This window comes from Plectropomus leopardus, chromosome 24 (assembly GCF_008729295.1).
Source record: "Plectropomus leopardus isolate mb chromosome 24, YSFRI_Pleo_2.0, whole genome shotgun sequence".
In the NCBI taxonomy this organism is placed as follows: Eukaryota; Metazoa; Chordata; class Actinopteri; order Perciformes; family Serranidae; genus Plectropomus; species Plectropomus leopardus.
The window spans coordinates 6,851,452-6,864,049 of NC_056486.1; the positions used below are offsets into that span (position 1 = coordinate 6,851,452).

At 38.2% G+C, this 12,598-nt stretch overlaps 1 protein-coding gene across 1 annotated transcript; it reads left to right on the forward strand.

Annotated features, from left to right (window-relative positions):
• The first annotated feature begins 486 nt into the window (after positions 1 to 486).
• Positions 487 to 10,428, forward strand: lancl1 (LanC antibiotic synthetase component C-like 1 (bacterial)). Its single transcript, XM_042513367.1, has 10 exons — positions 487 to 582; positions 926 to 1,050; positions 1,133 to 1,250; positions 2,041 to 2,251; positions 2,799 to 2,946; positions 3,414 to 3,560; positions 4,842 to 5,021; positions 5,559 to 5,735; positions 7,382 to 7,454; positions 9,744 to 10,428. The coding sequence occupies exons 2-10, from the start codon at positions 964 to 966 to the stop codon at positions 9,818 to 9,820; spliced, it is 1,218 nt and encodes a 405-aa protein (XP_042369301.1). The 5' UTR covers positions 487 to 582; positions 926 to 963; the 3' UTR covers positions 9,821 to 10,428.
• The last annotated feature ends 2,170 nt before the right edge of the window (positions 10,429 to 12,598 follow it).

Below are 12,598 nucleotides of genomic sequence, written 5' to 3' on the forward strand. Positions count from 1 at the left end.
CTATTCTTATTCTTATTCATATTCTTTTCTCCTTTTTTTCAGAATTAAGAGCACTTTATTTATTCCTAGGAAGAAATCGCAACATTATATTTACTCTTACACATGATGATAATAATAATAATAATAATAATAATAATAATAATAATATTTTTTGAAATATAACAAATCTGAATTAAAAATAAGAAGAATTCAAGAAAAAAATGTAGAATTATGCTACTATGTATAACACAACATATACATATAAATATAAAAATTGGGGGAAAAAAAGAAAGAAAAAGGTATGCTGTGAAAGAAATAAAAATATATGAAATACAGAGGCTAAAAATGTATGCATTGTACTTTAAGTGTACTAAATATAGGTATGACAGTAGGATAGGTAATTTATTTATTTATGTATTTATTTTTATTCATGTATTTATTTTACATCTTTTGTCTTAAGCCTACTTTGTGTTTTTTGTGTTTTTTATTTGTAGTAGTACTACAACTCCGCAGCAGCAGGTGGCAGTCGCGCCTTAATTAAGCCGCAGTATAATCTGAAGACGAAGACGATTTAATAACATCAACAGAGCTGCACCAACAAAGGTACTTGTTTTTAATCGAAACGTTTTATCTTAACTCTTTGATTTGAACAGAAATGATAGATTTTGAGTGTATAATGGGTTATGTTACGCTATCACGGCACTATTTGCACGCGCAAATGTTAGCCGTTAGCTTCAGCGGTGTTGCTAAGCTAATGGCGAGCTAAGCTGTTATTATTTAGTGCGTATGGTGTGGGTGTGTGTCCCTGCAATACAGAAGACTGCGTTATGTGGCTTTGTATTTTGTTAAAACATCGATAACTCACTATCTTTAGCGCTATTTATTGCTCCTTTGTCTCCTGCGCCATATATTGCATCATCTCTAATGAGGCTGTTTTTCCTGGCAGATATTTAGCAGTGCAGCAGTGATAAAGAAGCTGTGGAAATGGATACGAGAGCCTTGAGGAATCCGTACCATGACTATGATGGGAACCCTGCGTCCACACAGGGGCTGTTTGACTTCCAGGGAAAGGTAATGTATGAAGAGTGTGTATGTGTGCGCAGTAGGTTCATGTGCAGTGCTCCTGTTAATTTAAAATCCTCTGCACCGTCAGCTCACGTCAGAGTTTGCACAGCGGCTGAGCAGCAAGGCCAGCGAGCTTTTAGCTGTCATGGAAAATGGGCTGAAGTCTGCTGACCAAAGCGACTGCACCAGTTACACCGGCTGGGCAGGTGATGACACCATTACACACCAGTTATATAAATTACATCATTTGGTTTGGTTGCGTTGAATTGCATGTGACTGTATGCAATGTCAAGAAGCATGGCTGCACCCTTAACCCTTTTTTGTCTGATATATTTTTTTGGTATGTACTTTTGAAAATAGTTTTGTGTTTTTAAGGCTTCAATATGCATTATAGTAGATGGTTTTTTAAAAGAGAAAAAGGTTGCTGCCTTTGCATCATAAGCAATATAATTTAGATTTAGAAAACTTTATTTATCCCAGAAGGGCAATTCAGTTTTACAGTCTACCAGTCACGTAAAAGAGGGCAAACACAATCAGCAGCATTTAAAACACCACCATGTCAGTGGCGACAGATCAACAGATGGACAACCTGAACCCCAGCAGCAACACACAGGTCGCTACTTATGGGTCAAACACCCAAGTCATAAAGTGCCGTACAGAACAATGGTTTACCATGTAACCATCGATTTCTGCTGTCAGCAGCTTTTAAAAGTGATGGCAGAAAGAATAGAAGAATCTGAATATCTGTTTGTTTTCCTTAAAGGGGCATGACATCAGCATTAAAGAGAGCTCATGAGAAAGGACGTGGTCAGATTGATTAATGATTCCTTTAGCCCTCAATTTCTTCTGTTATCCTATAATGTAATAGAATATATAAAATAAGAGTTATAAGGTACAAGTTATTTTAATAAGGGCAGCAACTAATAGTTGTAATCATTATTTATCTTCCTCTATTAAAATGTGTTCTGTAATGATAACACACGTGTCTGTCCACAGGCATCGCTCTGCTTTACCTGCACCTCCACAACGTGTTCAAGGACCCCTCCTTGCTTCAGAAAGCTCTGGACTATGTTAGCCGCAGTCTAAAGTGTTTGACCCGACGTCGTGACGTCACCTTTCTGTGTGGGGACGCAGGGCCCCTGGCCATAGCTGCTGTGGTCTTCCATCGCCTGCAGAGGGCGCAGGAGACTGATGAATGCATCAACAGGTCAGTCCAGAAATTGTTTCTGAAGTATCTGTTCAATAAATGTGTTATTGTAAGACTACCAGCCAAAGTGGTGATAGGTTGGTGTGGATACTTAATTCGGCCAATAGTTAAGGATGCACAGATTCCACTTTTTTGGGAGATTGATTACTGTGATTACTCTGAGCATGCATGGGAATTTATTACAACTTTTTCTCTGATGCTCTGAATAAATCGCTAAATTTGTTGCTTGTCGCTTTTTAGAAATAAAGTCACAAACAAGGGGCCGTGACAGAGCGACTGTATTTAATGACCTGGGAATGAGAACCTGGTTTTAACCGTAATCACAATAGTCTGGGACTGTCTGTGCAGCTGTGCGTGTGACATGAACCACGGTGCAAAGCATGCATGTAATTTTGATCGGCAGAGGACCAGCTATGACCAGTCAATCACAGGTCACAGCTTAAAATCGTCCAATTCCGGTTACCAGCCAATCAATCGGTGCATCTCTAGCAGTAGTCATATGTCATCCAGATTCATGAATTGCGTTTTCCCTGTGCTTCTCTCCCAGACTGCTGCAGTATTACCAGCGTGTGGTGAAAGGTGATGGCGGGCTGCCTGATGAGCTGCTTTATGGCCGGATGGGTTACCTGTACTCCCTCGTCTTCATCAACCAGCAGCTCGGGCAGGACAAGATCCCGCTGCAGTATATCCAGCAGGTGGGTCACAGACAGAGCACTGTGTGATATAAACTGCACTTCCAAGCAGCATAATGTGAGGTGATACAGGGGGACTTTTTTACCCAGGACAGGCGGATTGGTCATCTGTGACTTCTTGGACAGTGGACAGAGATCTTATAGAGTAAAAACAGAGAGGAAGTTGAACCTAATTGGATAAAAGAGTTGGAAATGACTCAAGAAATGAGAAAAATGTAGGAAGTGGTGATTAAAAATCAACCTGAATGTGACCCAAACTGAAGTAAGAATATTAGAGACTTTCAGGTTCGAATCCAGCTTCTCTAACTTCTAGGTTGCTGCCCTCAGCAATCTTGATTTACCATTGGGTGCTTATTTGCTCACTCTTGCACATATTGATGTTCAATCGCTCTAATTTGTCTCCATTGATTTCTTTCAATTGTACAGATTACGTGTGTTTGTGAGGCGGGATGTGTTGTTTCCCCCTTCAGATCAGTGAGGCCGTGCTGATGTCAGGTAACAACCTCAGCAGGAAGTTCAGGGTCCAGAACCACAGCCCTCTGATGTACGAGTGGTATCAGGAGCAGTACGTCGGTGCCGCCCACGGCCTGGCTGGCATCTACTACTTCCTCATGCAGGTAAAACAGCTCTCTGTGTACAAACAGACTGTTTCGTTCATGTAGAAATCTTGAATAGAGCTTAATTCTGCTTAATATCTCCCTGAGATGTAACACATGTGACAGAAAGACTGTATCACCAGATATAAATGTAAAAATACATACACTTATGCACTTGCTATTAACAAATAAAGCCACCCATAACTTGGTGGGTATATTATCAGGGTTTCCTGGCTCAAAATGAGGTGCAGGTTGTACCTTTTTTTTAAATTAATAAACAAATTTATTTATTTTTTTTTAATTTAGGGAAGAAGGAAAAGACAGATGAGAAAAGGTAAGACAGGGCAGATCTTAATACATTGGGTGACATGACAGATGAGTACAAACAGACAAACAACAAATTCTAAAAACTGCGTAACTGAAAAAAAAATAAAGTATTGATCAAATTTGGACAAGTTGTTATATATAGTCATTTTGAGTCCCTGGATAATAAATGTTTGTCCGCATTCTTTGTGGTTCCAGTAACATTTGTTTACTGAAGTAACATGACCACTAATACTGAGAGAATGAATATCTTGGAAACACATTTTTATTCTGCTGGCGAATATTTTTTACATAAATGTAACTGTGTTTTTTTTTTTAATTGTAAACTTTCCAAGACACTTTTCTAAAATGGCCTACCCTTTTTTAACTTATTTATTTTTATTATTTTACTTCCTAATGTATTATTATTTTACTTCTGCTTTTTTTTTTTTTTTTTCAGCAGGCTATATATAGCAGTGATGTTTACATGTATTGTATTGAACTAATATCATGTTTTACAGATGTCTGTTCGAATTTTTGTATTTGATAAATTGCGGGAAAAAAATACTTTATTTTCTTACATTTCACTAGTGTAGATGTTGTTGGCCAGCCTCAGTACATAACACACAGATAAAGGCGCATTGAGAAACGTTTACATATGCTCAATGCCATGCTGGGTGATAGAAAAATGCTTTGGGCAAAAAAAACAGGACTTGTGCTGTGGATCAGCCTGCTGCTTTTAAACGTCATCACTCAAGACAAGCCGTCATCAGTTAAAGAAACACCGTCAAGCTGGTAGACCTGTTGTTGTGGAGACACAAATTCCTGCCGCGCTGGACTGAAGCGCTGAGTCAAAGCGAGTCAAGGCAAGCCTGCAAGTTTGTGGAATAGCTCCATTAATCTGTTGCAACACTAACTCAAGCTGTTGTAGACAAAAGTTGCCACCTGTTCCTTTCACCTTTCATCCTCTGTAAACATGTTCCGATGTCTCGCTCACAGCCCGGCTTTGTCAGTGTGGAGAACATCCACAGCCTGGTGAAGCCCAGCGTCGACCACGTCTGCCGTCTCAAGTTCCCCACAGGAAACTACCCTCCCTGCATCGGGGATGATCGGGACCTGCTGGTGCACTGGTGCCACGGCTCCCCGGGTGTCGTCTACATGCTCCTGCAGGCGTACAAGGTAAACACTGAGGACAGAAATGAATACTGAAGACTTTTAGGAAAAGGTGATACATTTATATATAGTTACAAAATATCATTCAATGAGTAGCAGTGTTTTGAGAATAAGAGGGGAGTTCATTTACAGAGCTACAGTGCCATCCTGTGGTGAAGTTTTGTCAGTTTTTATTTTAGTTTCAGCTAATTCAGTGTGGACTTTGTATGTATATAGTGCTGCTTGTCATGTCAAGTGATTTATATGAATTTAGTGAAGACTTTTTTTTCCATTTCTTATTTCAAAATAATAGTAGTGCAGAAAATGCTTTGGTTTTACTGACAACAGATGTTTCTTTTTGTCATATTTCTGCACGGACATTCTTACAAGGAAAAGCACATTATCAAGAAAAAAGTTTTTAATTTTAAAAATTGTGGACACCACAATTTACTAGAAAACAGAACGGACACATTCTGCCATTGTCATTGCCATTACAGTATATGAAACCATAAATTCCTGCATTTAAATGTCTCTTTTTCTCCTCGTCTTTGTCCCTCGTCCTAGGCCTTCGGAGTACCCCAGTACCTGGAGGACGCCCTGCAGTGTGGAGAGGTGGTGTGGCACTACGGTTTGCTGAAGAAGGGCTATGGGCTGTGTCACGGTGCGGCGGGGAACGCGTACACCTTCCTGGCCCTCTACCGGCAAACACAGGACCCCAAGCACCTTTACAGAGCCTGCATGGTGAGAGCACACAAGAGACTGTATTATGTACTCAGTTTACATCATTGACACAGTGCAGCAGCTGTTTGAATGATCACAATCACTTCTTGTGTTAGTACCACGAAAGGACAGGGCATTTGTAGGTCCTTTAAAAGTCTTAAAATGTCCCAACTGGCAATTTGATAAATATAGGGCCTAAAATGTCATTAAATAGTCTCACATTTGTATTGGTAAGTTCACGATTGCCTCAAACATTTTATCTGATTTAATTTATTCATCTTTTAATGTATTTTTGTCAAAATGAGTTGAAGTCTTCCTGTGTAAGTCCATATTTCTGATGTTACGAATCTTTAAACCTACCACTGACCTAATATTGTCCTTTAACTTATACTTGTACTTACCTGTTAACTTAACTAACTCTAATAGCCACATTTCCTAAGTGCCTACTTCTTTATAGGAACACATATATACTACTATTTTATACGTAACATGCAATACTTGAATAAGAAAAAGATTGTTGCCTGAGAATTTAAGGAGCACTGTATTTTTATATTTTTAGATGTAACAGCACAAATAATTTAAAATCTACATTTAAAAAAGAAAAATATTTGTCCAAACATCTGTCTTAAATGTTGAATAATATCTTGATTTTATTAGGATTTATTTAGGATAAAGATAAAGAAAATAAAAAATGAAAAAAAAAGATTAAAATTCCCCTACTGGCCCAGATTTTTAAATGCCTCTCTGTGAGTTTAATAATAATATAAAAGTTGATATGTAACATCTGCTGCCTGTTTTGGCCAGGACACTCTTGAAAAAGAGATTTTTTTTTTTTTTTAGTTTTTCTGGTTAAATGAAGATCACAATATACAGTATATATATTTTTTTACAAATTATTATGATTATTATCACAGAATTCTGAAAAAAGTTTTCATTACAAAAATTTGCCCTTTTCTGACTTTTTTCTTGACTGTTTTATCTTTAATTCAGAAAAAAACATCTTTTTTTCCCCTGAAGTAAATTCATTACTCTTCTGAACCACCCTCTGACCCCCTGTGTTTCTAGGAGTATAATGCCATAACAGATAGAAGTAATTTTGTGTTTTTGTTTTTAGGCTTTATTTTGCATCTTTCCTTGTCTCCTCTCTGACTTTGATGCAAGATCTGAAAGTCAAATTAAACTTAGCTCAAAGGGCAACCAATCATAGCACAGTTGGCCCCTCGCCAGCCTTACAATCGAAAATTATTCCAGAAACAGGGGACATGTGAGAGGCAGGGCCTTTTATGTTTATTGACAATAGGTTGGTGGCTGTCGGTGCGAGTCTGCGTCAAAGCGGCCTGAGCGGGGCTGGCGGCGAGCTCTCCTTGGATGCACTCCAGGTGGCACAAGTCCCACGTGTACCATCATTAATATGAATCTATTCATAGAGGATGGAAATAGACTCTTCAGATGTCTTCTCTAAGCTCTGTTACACGCTCCCAGCGCAACAGAGTGACATTGTGGTCATAATGTGATACCTCGACAGATGCTGGGATTTCACCGAGAGGAGCACAATTTTTAGCAGTTGTTGACATTGCTCTCTATTCTCCTGAGACGCATCGGCTAATGTTCACTGTTGTGATGGGATGGGAATGTTTTTATGACACTGTCTCTCTCTGTCTCTGCAGTTTGCTGACTGGTGCATGAACTACGGCAAACATGGATGCAGAACACCAGACACTCCCTACTCACTTTTTGAAGGTAATTTGTGATGACAATGTCCCACTTGCCAAAAATATTCTGTTATTTTACTTGGTTAGTTACCAAAACATGATTATAGAAAAGAGCTTATTAAATATGATTAGACCATTTGAAAATTAAGTTATGCACCATTTAAGTATGCACAGGAAACAGCCCTGCAAAAAAAGAGAAATTTTGCTGATTATGTACAGATTTTGTTGCTGTCACAGCTAATGGTTTGACTTAATGGCAATGAGTGTTGTTAAATATAAAACACGTTGACATTGTTCATAGTTTTCTGTATTTATGTGCATATTTGAAAAAACCCCAAACTACAGACTAGAGGTCGACTAACAATAGATTTTGATAGGGTCATTATAATAACAACAGTTTGTAGCAGGAAAAAGTATTTAGCCGGGTAATTGGCCAATATCTCTCTCTCTCTCTCTCTCTCTCTCTCTCTCTCTCACACACACACTCACACACACACACACACACACACACACACACACAGTGAAAGCATTGGGAATTGCAACTTTATTAGAGACTGAATAACTATTGAAGTGAACATGTGAGTCAAAATAATTTATACTTACATAAATCTGGATCACTGAATATCAGATGAAAAGTAATAAATACCTAAATAAATGTATAAATCTGGAACTTAGCATCAAACTACAGGTAAGAAAATTCTAGATGTGAGCTTTTTTGTGCTATTATTTTTACTCAAAGCCAACCTGATATTCTAAAGTACACAATGACATTTCCTTGACTTCATAACTTCAAATATGGAGCCTCTGCAAAACTTTTATCAGAGCCTGGCAGTATGTCTGTTCCTTTTATTTGAAGTATGTATTTTATTTGTTTTTTAGTTTTTTTGTGGTTGGTATTTGACAGGGCTTAAAAAATATTTCAAAAACAAGATTCTTAAATGTGGAGTAAGTTTGTATTTTTAAAATACTCCATTATTTGTAAAACATAAAAAACAAGACCAGGTCAAAAGGTAGAGCTCTATCTTACACCTGACAAAAAAGTGGTGCACAGGGCAGTGCAATTATCCATGCTTATTTCTTACTAATGCAGTTGTCACTTTCATGGCCAGCAGCCGCATTGTGTCAAATGCAAATCTCCTTGTGCCCAACTGTGTGCCCTTGGGTGTGTAGGTGTTAAAAATAAGATGAGGTCAGGCGCATTGTTGGCAAATTTTTATTTTGAGGCAACAGAAAGCAATTGTTCCATTGACCAGTTAAAACCTGGTCTGGAAGTAGGAAGATGCGTCGACATAGGCAGGTTCACAGCGTGTGTATATTCTGCTCATTACACATACAGAGACACACACAGATGACATTACTTACTGTATGAAGGCCGGGCCACACAGCCTGCAGCACAGCTGCAGAACATCTAGAGAATAGAAGTTACATCCATGTTTTTTGTGTCCTGTGCACGGTTTTATCAAAATTAGACAGTGAAAATGGTCTTTTGATAATCATTTTGACATTATACCACCTTTCATTAAAGTTTCATTGTATCTATAGCCCTCTGACAACCTTTCTGTGGACAGAATCCCTTCATTTGTTAACAAAGAGCTTTTTATTATGAAATATTGTTTACATGCTGTAATGCTGTTGACAATACAGTGGCTTGCATGACTTTCATAAATGAGTGGAGTAATGGCTTGTGGAAATACAGTGATTACTGCAGCAGGTAGCGTCACAGCAGCAACACTGGTCTGTGTGAACATCACAAGCATGCAAGCTGCAGCAGCTCAGCGAGGGAGCCAGCATACTGCTCACACAGGCAGTGTGGCGCAGGTGTTACTCTCAGCAGTAGACTGCTTTCTGTTCAAATGTGCAAATCCACCATGTAAATAGCAGTACACCAGGTGCAGGCGGTGCACATGGTTTTTAACGGTAGATGACAGTCTGATTGGTTGAATTAATGTTACAACCTTAACACGCCTACAATTAATAAACAGACTAAATCCAACCCCTCTGCCCCCTGTGCCTTACTTTGAACCCAGATTATGTGCCGCTTAACTAGAAAAATTGGAGTTGGATATGTCCTTAATGCACTTGCACCATACACATTGGGAGCTTGAGGGCTTTAATTTTAAAACAAGAAGCCAAAAACTCTTGTAAATACACCTTTAAATGAAAAATAATACACTGCTAATACCTGCTTTCTCTGGAGCTACAGGCTATAAAATGGTATAATATTTTTTGTGTGGCTATTTTACTGTATAATATTGTGTCTTTGTCCTATTGTTCACCACTGTAGCTATAAACTCACTGCTTCAATTGCTGTTCACAGGCATGGCCGGCACCATCTACTTCCTGGCCGACCTTCTGGAGCCAATGAGAGCGAGGTTCCCAGCCTTTGAGGTGTAGAAGTTTCTCCACAGGTAGTCCTCACCACCAACACTTTGGGAAGATATAACAAGGAGGATGCCTCTGCTCTCTGTCACACACTCACGCATGGAAACACAACACATTCAAAGCAACACGACACCACGCCACGTTTTTCCTGCTCTTCTCTTCTGGGAACTTTACATGTCATTAACAGGGATACAGCTGATACATTGCAACTACATAATTGTCTCAAAGACATGTCAGAGCTGAAAGCTTGAGTCGCTTTTTGATTTTGGTGTATTAATTAAATTCTTGCATGGCTGTTGCTCAGATTGTGACGTCTTTGAAGGTTTCAGTCTCTGGCTGTCAAAACATAAAATTGTGGCAAAACTAAATGATATTTTGGAAAGACTTAACAACTGCTTATTCTATTATTCTCTGAGATTGATATGTAAAAACTAGGGAAATGGATGCTTTTAGTTCGCTATTCTGTTTTCTTTCTCAGAGCCAACGGCAAATCTGGGAACAATGCACTAAATATAATACAGTACAAGCTGTGCCATGTGTTAAGGGATTAACCCCGGAGTGTAAACTGTTGCCTGTCCTTTGCACTGTCTGAGCAATAAACCATGTGTCTTTGTACAGCTGTCGCTTTGTGATGAATTCCAGTAGCTCCTGCTTCTCTTTGTGAGTGTACAGCAGCAGGGAAATGTATTGAAGCAAATAAGAGACATAAGTATTCAAATTTTAATAGCCACAGAATACTATATATTTAAATTTTTATTTAAGTAATTCATAGCATTTAAACATTTTACTCTGAAAATCGTGTATCATGTCCATAAGTATTTGTATTTTTTTTATAAATTCAACTCTTTGAAATTTAAATATGAAATTTCTTGATTTTCAATTTTAAAAGCTGAATTTGAAAATAGTTTTTCCATTATTAAAGATATAAAAATTAAAATTATGAGAATTTAAAAAAAAAAACTTTTTTTAACATAAAAAAAACATTCATGAATTTCAGAGTAAAATATTTCAAAACATACTTTAGTATTAAGTATTCAGTGGCTGTTAAAATTAAAATACTTGTGTCTCATATTTGCTTCCATAGAAAAGCCACAAGGGGACAGCAGAGAGTCTGTACCTTGTGAATTAATGTTGCAATTGTTCACCTCGGTCACTTGACCAGATTATTAGATTATTTGACAGTCAAATTTTATGTTAATCAAATTTTAGTTTTTTATATTCAGTAGAGATATAATCCTGCTTACAAGACGGAATAGAAATGTCTGTGGCGTGATTTTCTTTCACTTGAAGGAATTGCCTTTTAAACTCTGAGGTGACAGAAATTCAGGAGACGTGATATCTCTGTGTTTGTAAACTGTCAGTTTAAAGCTCTCAAAAGAAGCCGTGTCACAGTGGCAAGTGTCTAAAATCCTCTGACTTAACTTGGCTCAACTGCTCTGCTCTATTCCAAATAAGGCTCACGTAACACTCCTGAAAACCAAGCGACGACACAATGCCACCGCTCTTTTTTAAGCCCCCTGCCCGTGCCCCTCCATGACCTGACGTCAGCAGGAGTTTTAGAGGCCTAAAGGGTAGTTACTGTACTAGTAAGTCTTGAGGAGCGTTCATTTTCTCCACCCCCACCTCCGCAGCCAGCGTAGGAGAAACCAAACACCTCCAGCAGGAATGGGAGTAAAAATAGAGCTCATCTGTCCAGGGGAGTGGTGTCTTTCTCTGCAGTTCACTCAGTCTCACAAACGGCCTCCAACTCTTTTCCGTCAGTTCTGTAGCTGTAGGATATAACCGTTCTCATCCGTGCAGTCTGGCAGCACACGCACACACGCACACACACACACGAGTGCGTTATCTAATCCTGTGCACGTTACCTCTGAGCGTATTTTCTCTTCCTCTCAGCTGTGTCATTTGAACAAACTTTGCAAGAAGAAAGTGTTACTTCAAAACTACATTCTTACAATTTTACATTTTTTAGTTAGCAGCAAAAGACTTTTGAACGCTGCATAAAATCATATACAGACATTGTGCAAAAAATGTGCAGCAAGTCAGAAATTATGTGAGTAATACTGTGGCAACAGTCATTCACTAGTATCTATTTTTTATGAGGTTATTAGAAAAAAAAAGCCCAAAACATTATCATAGTGAGTATCATATGCAGTGGCCATCAGAAGCTTGTTTTGGAACTGCAGAGCTAGATATTTTTGGTACAGACTGAATCTCATACAGTGTAATTTAACCTCTAATGCAGTGAAAATCTGTGGGTCAGCATCAATGTGTACACAGATTAAATGTTTTATCATAAATGTTTTGCATTTTTAGCAAATAGTTGGAAAATATGACATGAAGAAGTCCCATATTTTTGACAACAAAGCTAATACAGATACAAAAACATCATATTTTTTCCATTCGTAAGAAACATTGAAGCAGTGCTAGACCACAAACGTTTCACACCCTTGGGAAACTTTCACGTTAATTCCCCCCGTTAATAAAAATAAAATATAATACAGTGATTAATATGATTATTATGTTTCATATTTACAGAAAAAGAATAACACAAATAAACAACATAACTAAAAAACAATGGTAATGAATAACAGTCAGAGTATATATGCAGATTTGCAAATGTCTATTCCTGTTTGTGCTTGTCACTGGATGGCTTGCCGTATCATTTTTGTTTACTCTAATGCTCTCCAGTGTCCTTGTCCTGACTGTCAAAAACATAATTATAAAAACAAAAAATCGGGAGATGGTTGGGGTGCGGTTTGTGCTGCCCCTGCCAACCCCCAAATTTAAAGG

Bases quoted from the DNA above. Each gene is read 5' to 3' on its own strand.
- lancl1 (XM_042513367.1), top strand. From the start codon at position 964: ATGGATACGAGAGCCTTGAGGAATCCGTACCATGACTATGATGGGAAC. The intron at 1,051-1,132 runs GTAATGTATGAA...CTGCACCGTCAG, and splicing joins TGTTTGACTTCCAGGGAAAG to CTCACGTCAGAGTTTGCACA. The intron at 2,252-2,798 runs GTCAGTCCAGAA...CTTCTCTCCCAG, and splicing joins ACTGATGAATGCATCAACAG to ACTGCTGCAGTATTACCAGC.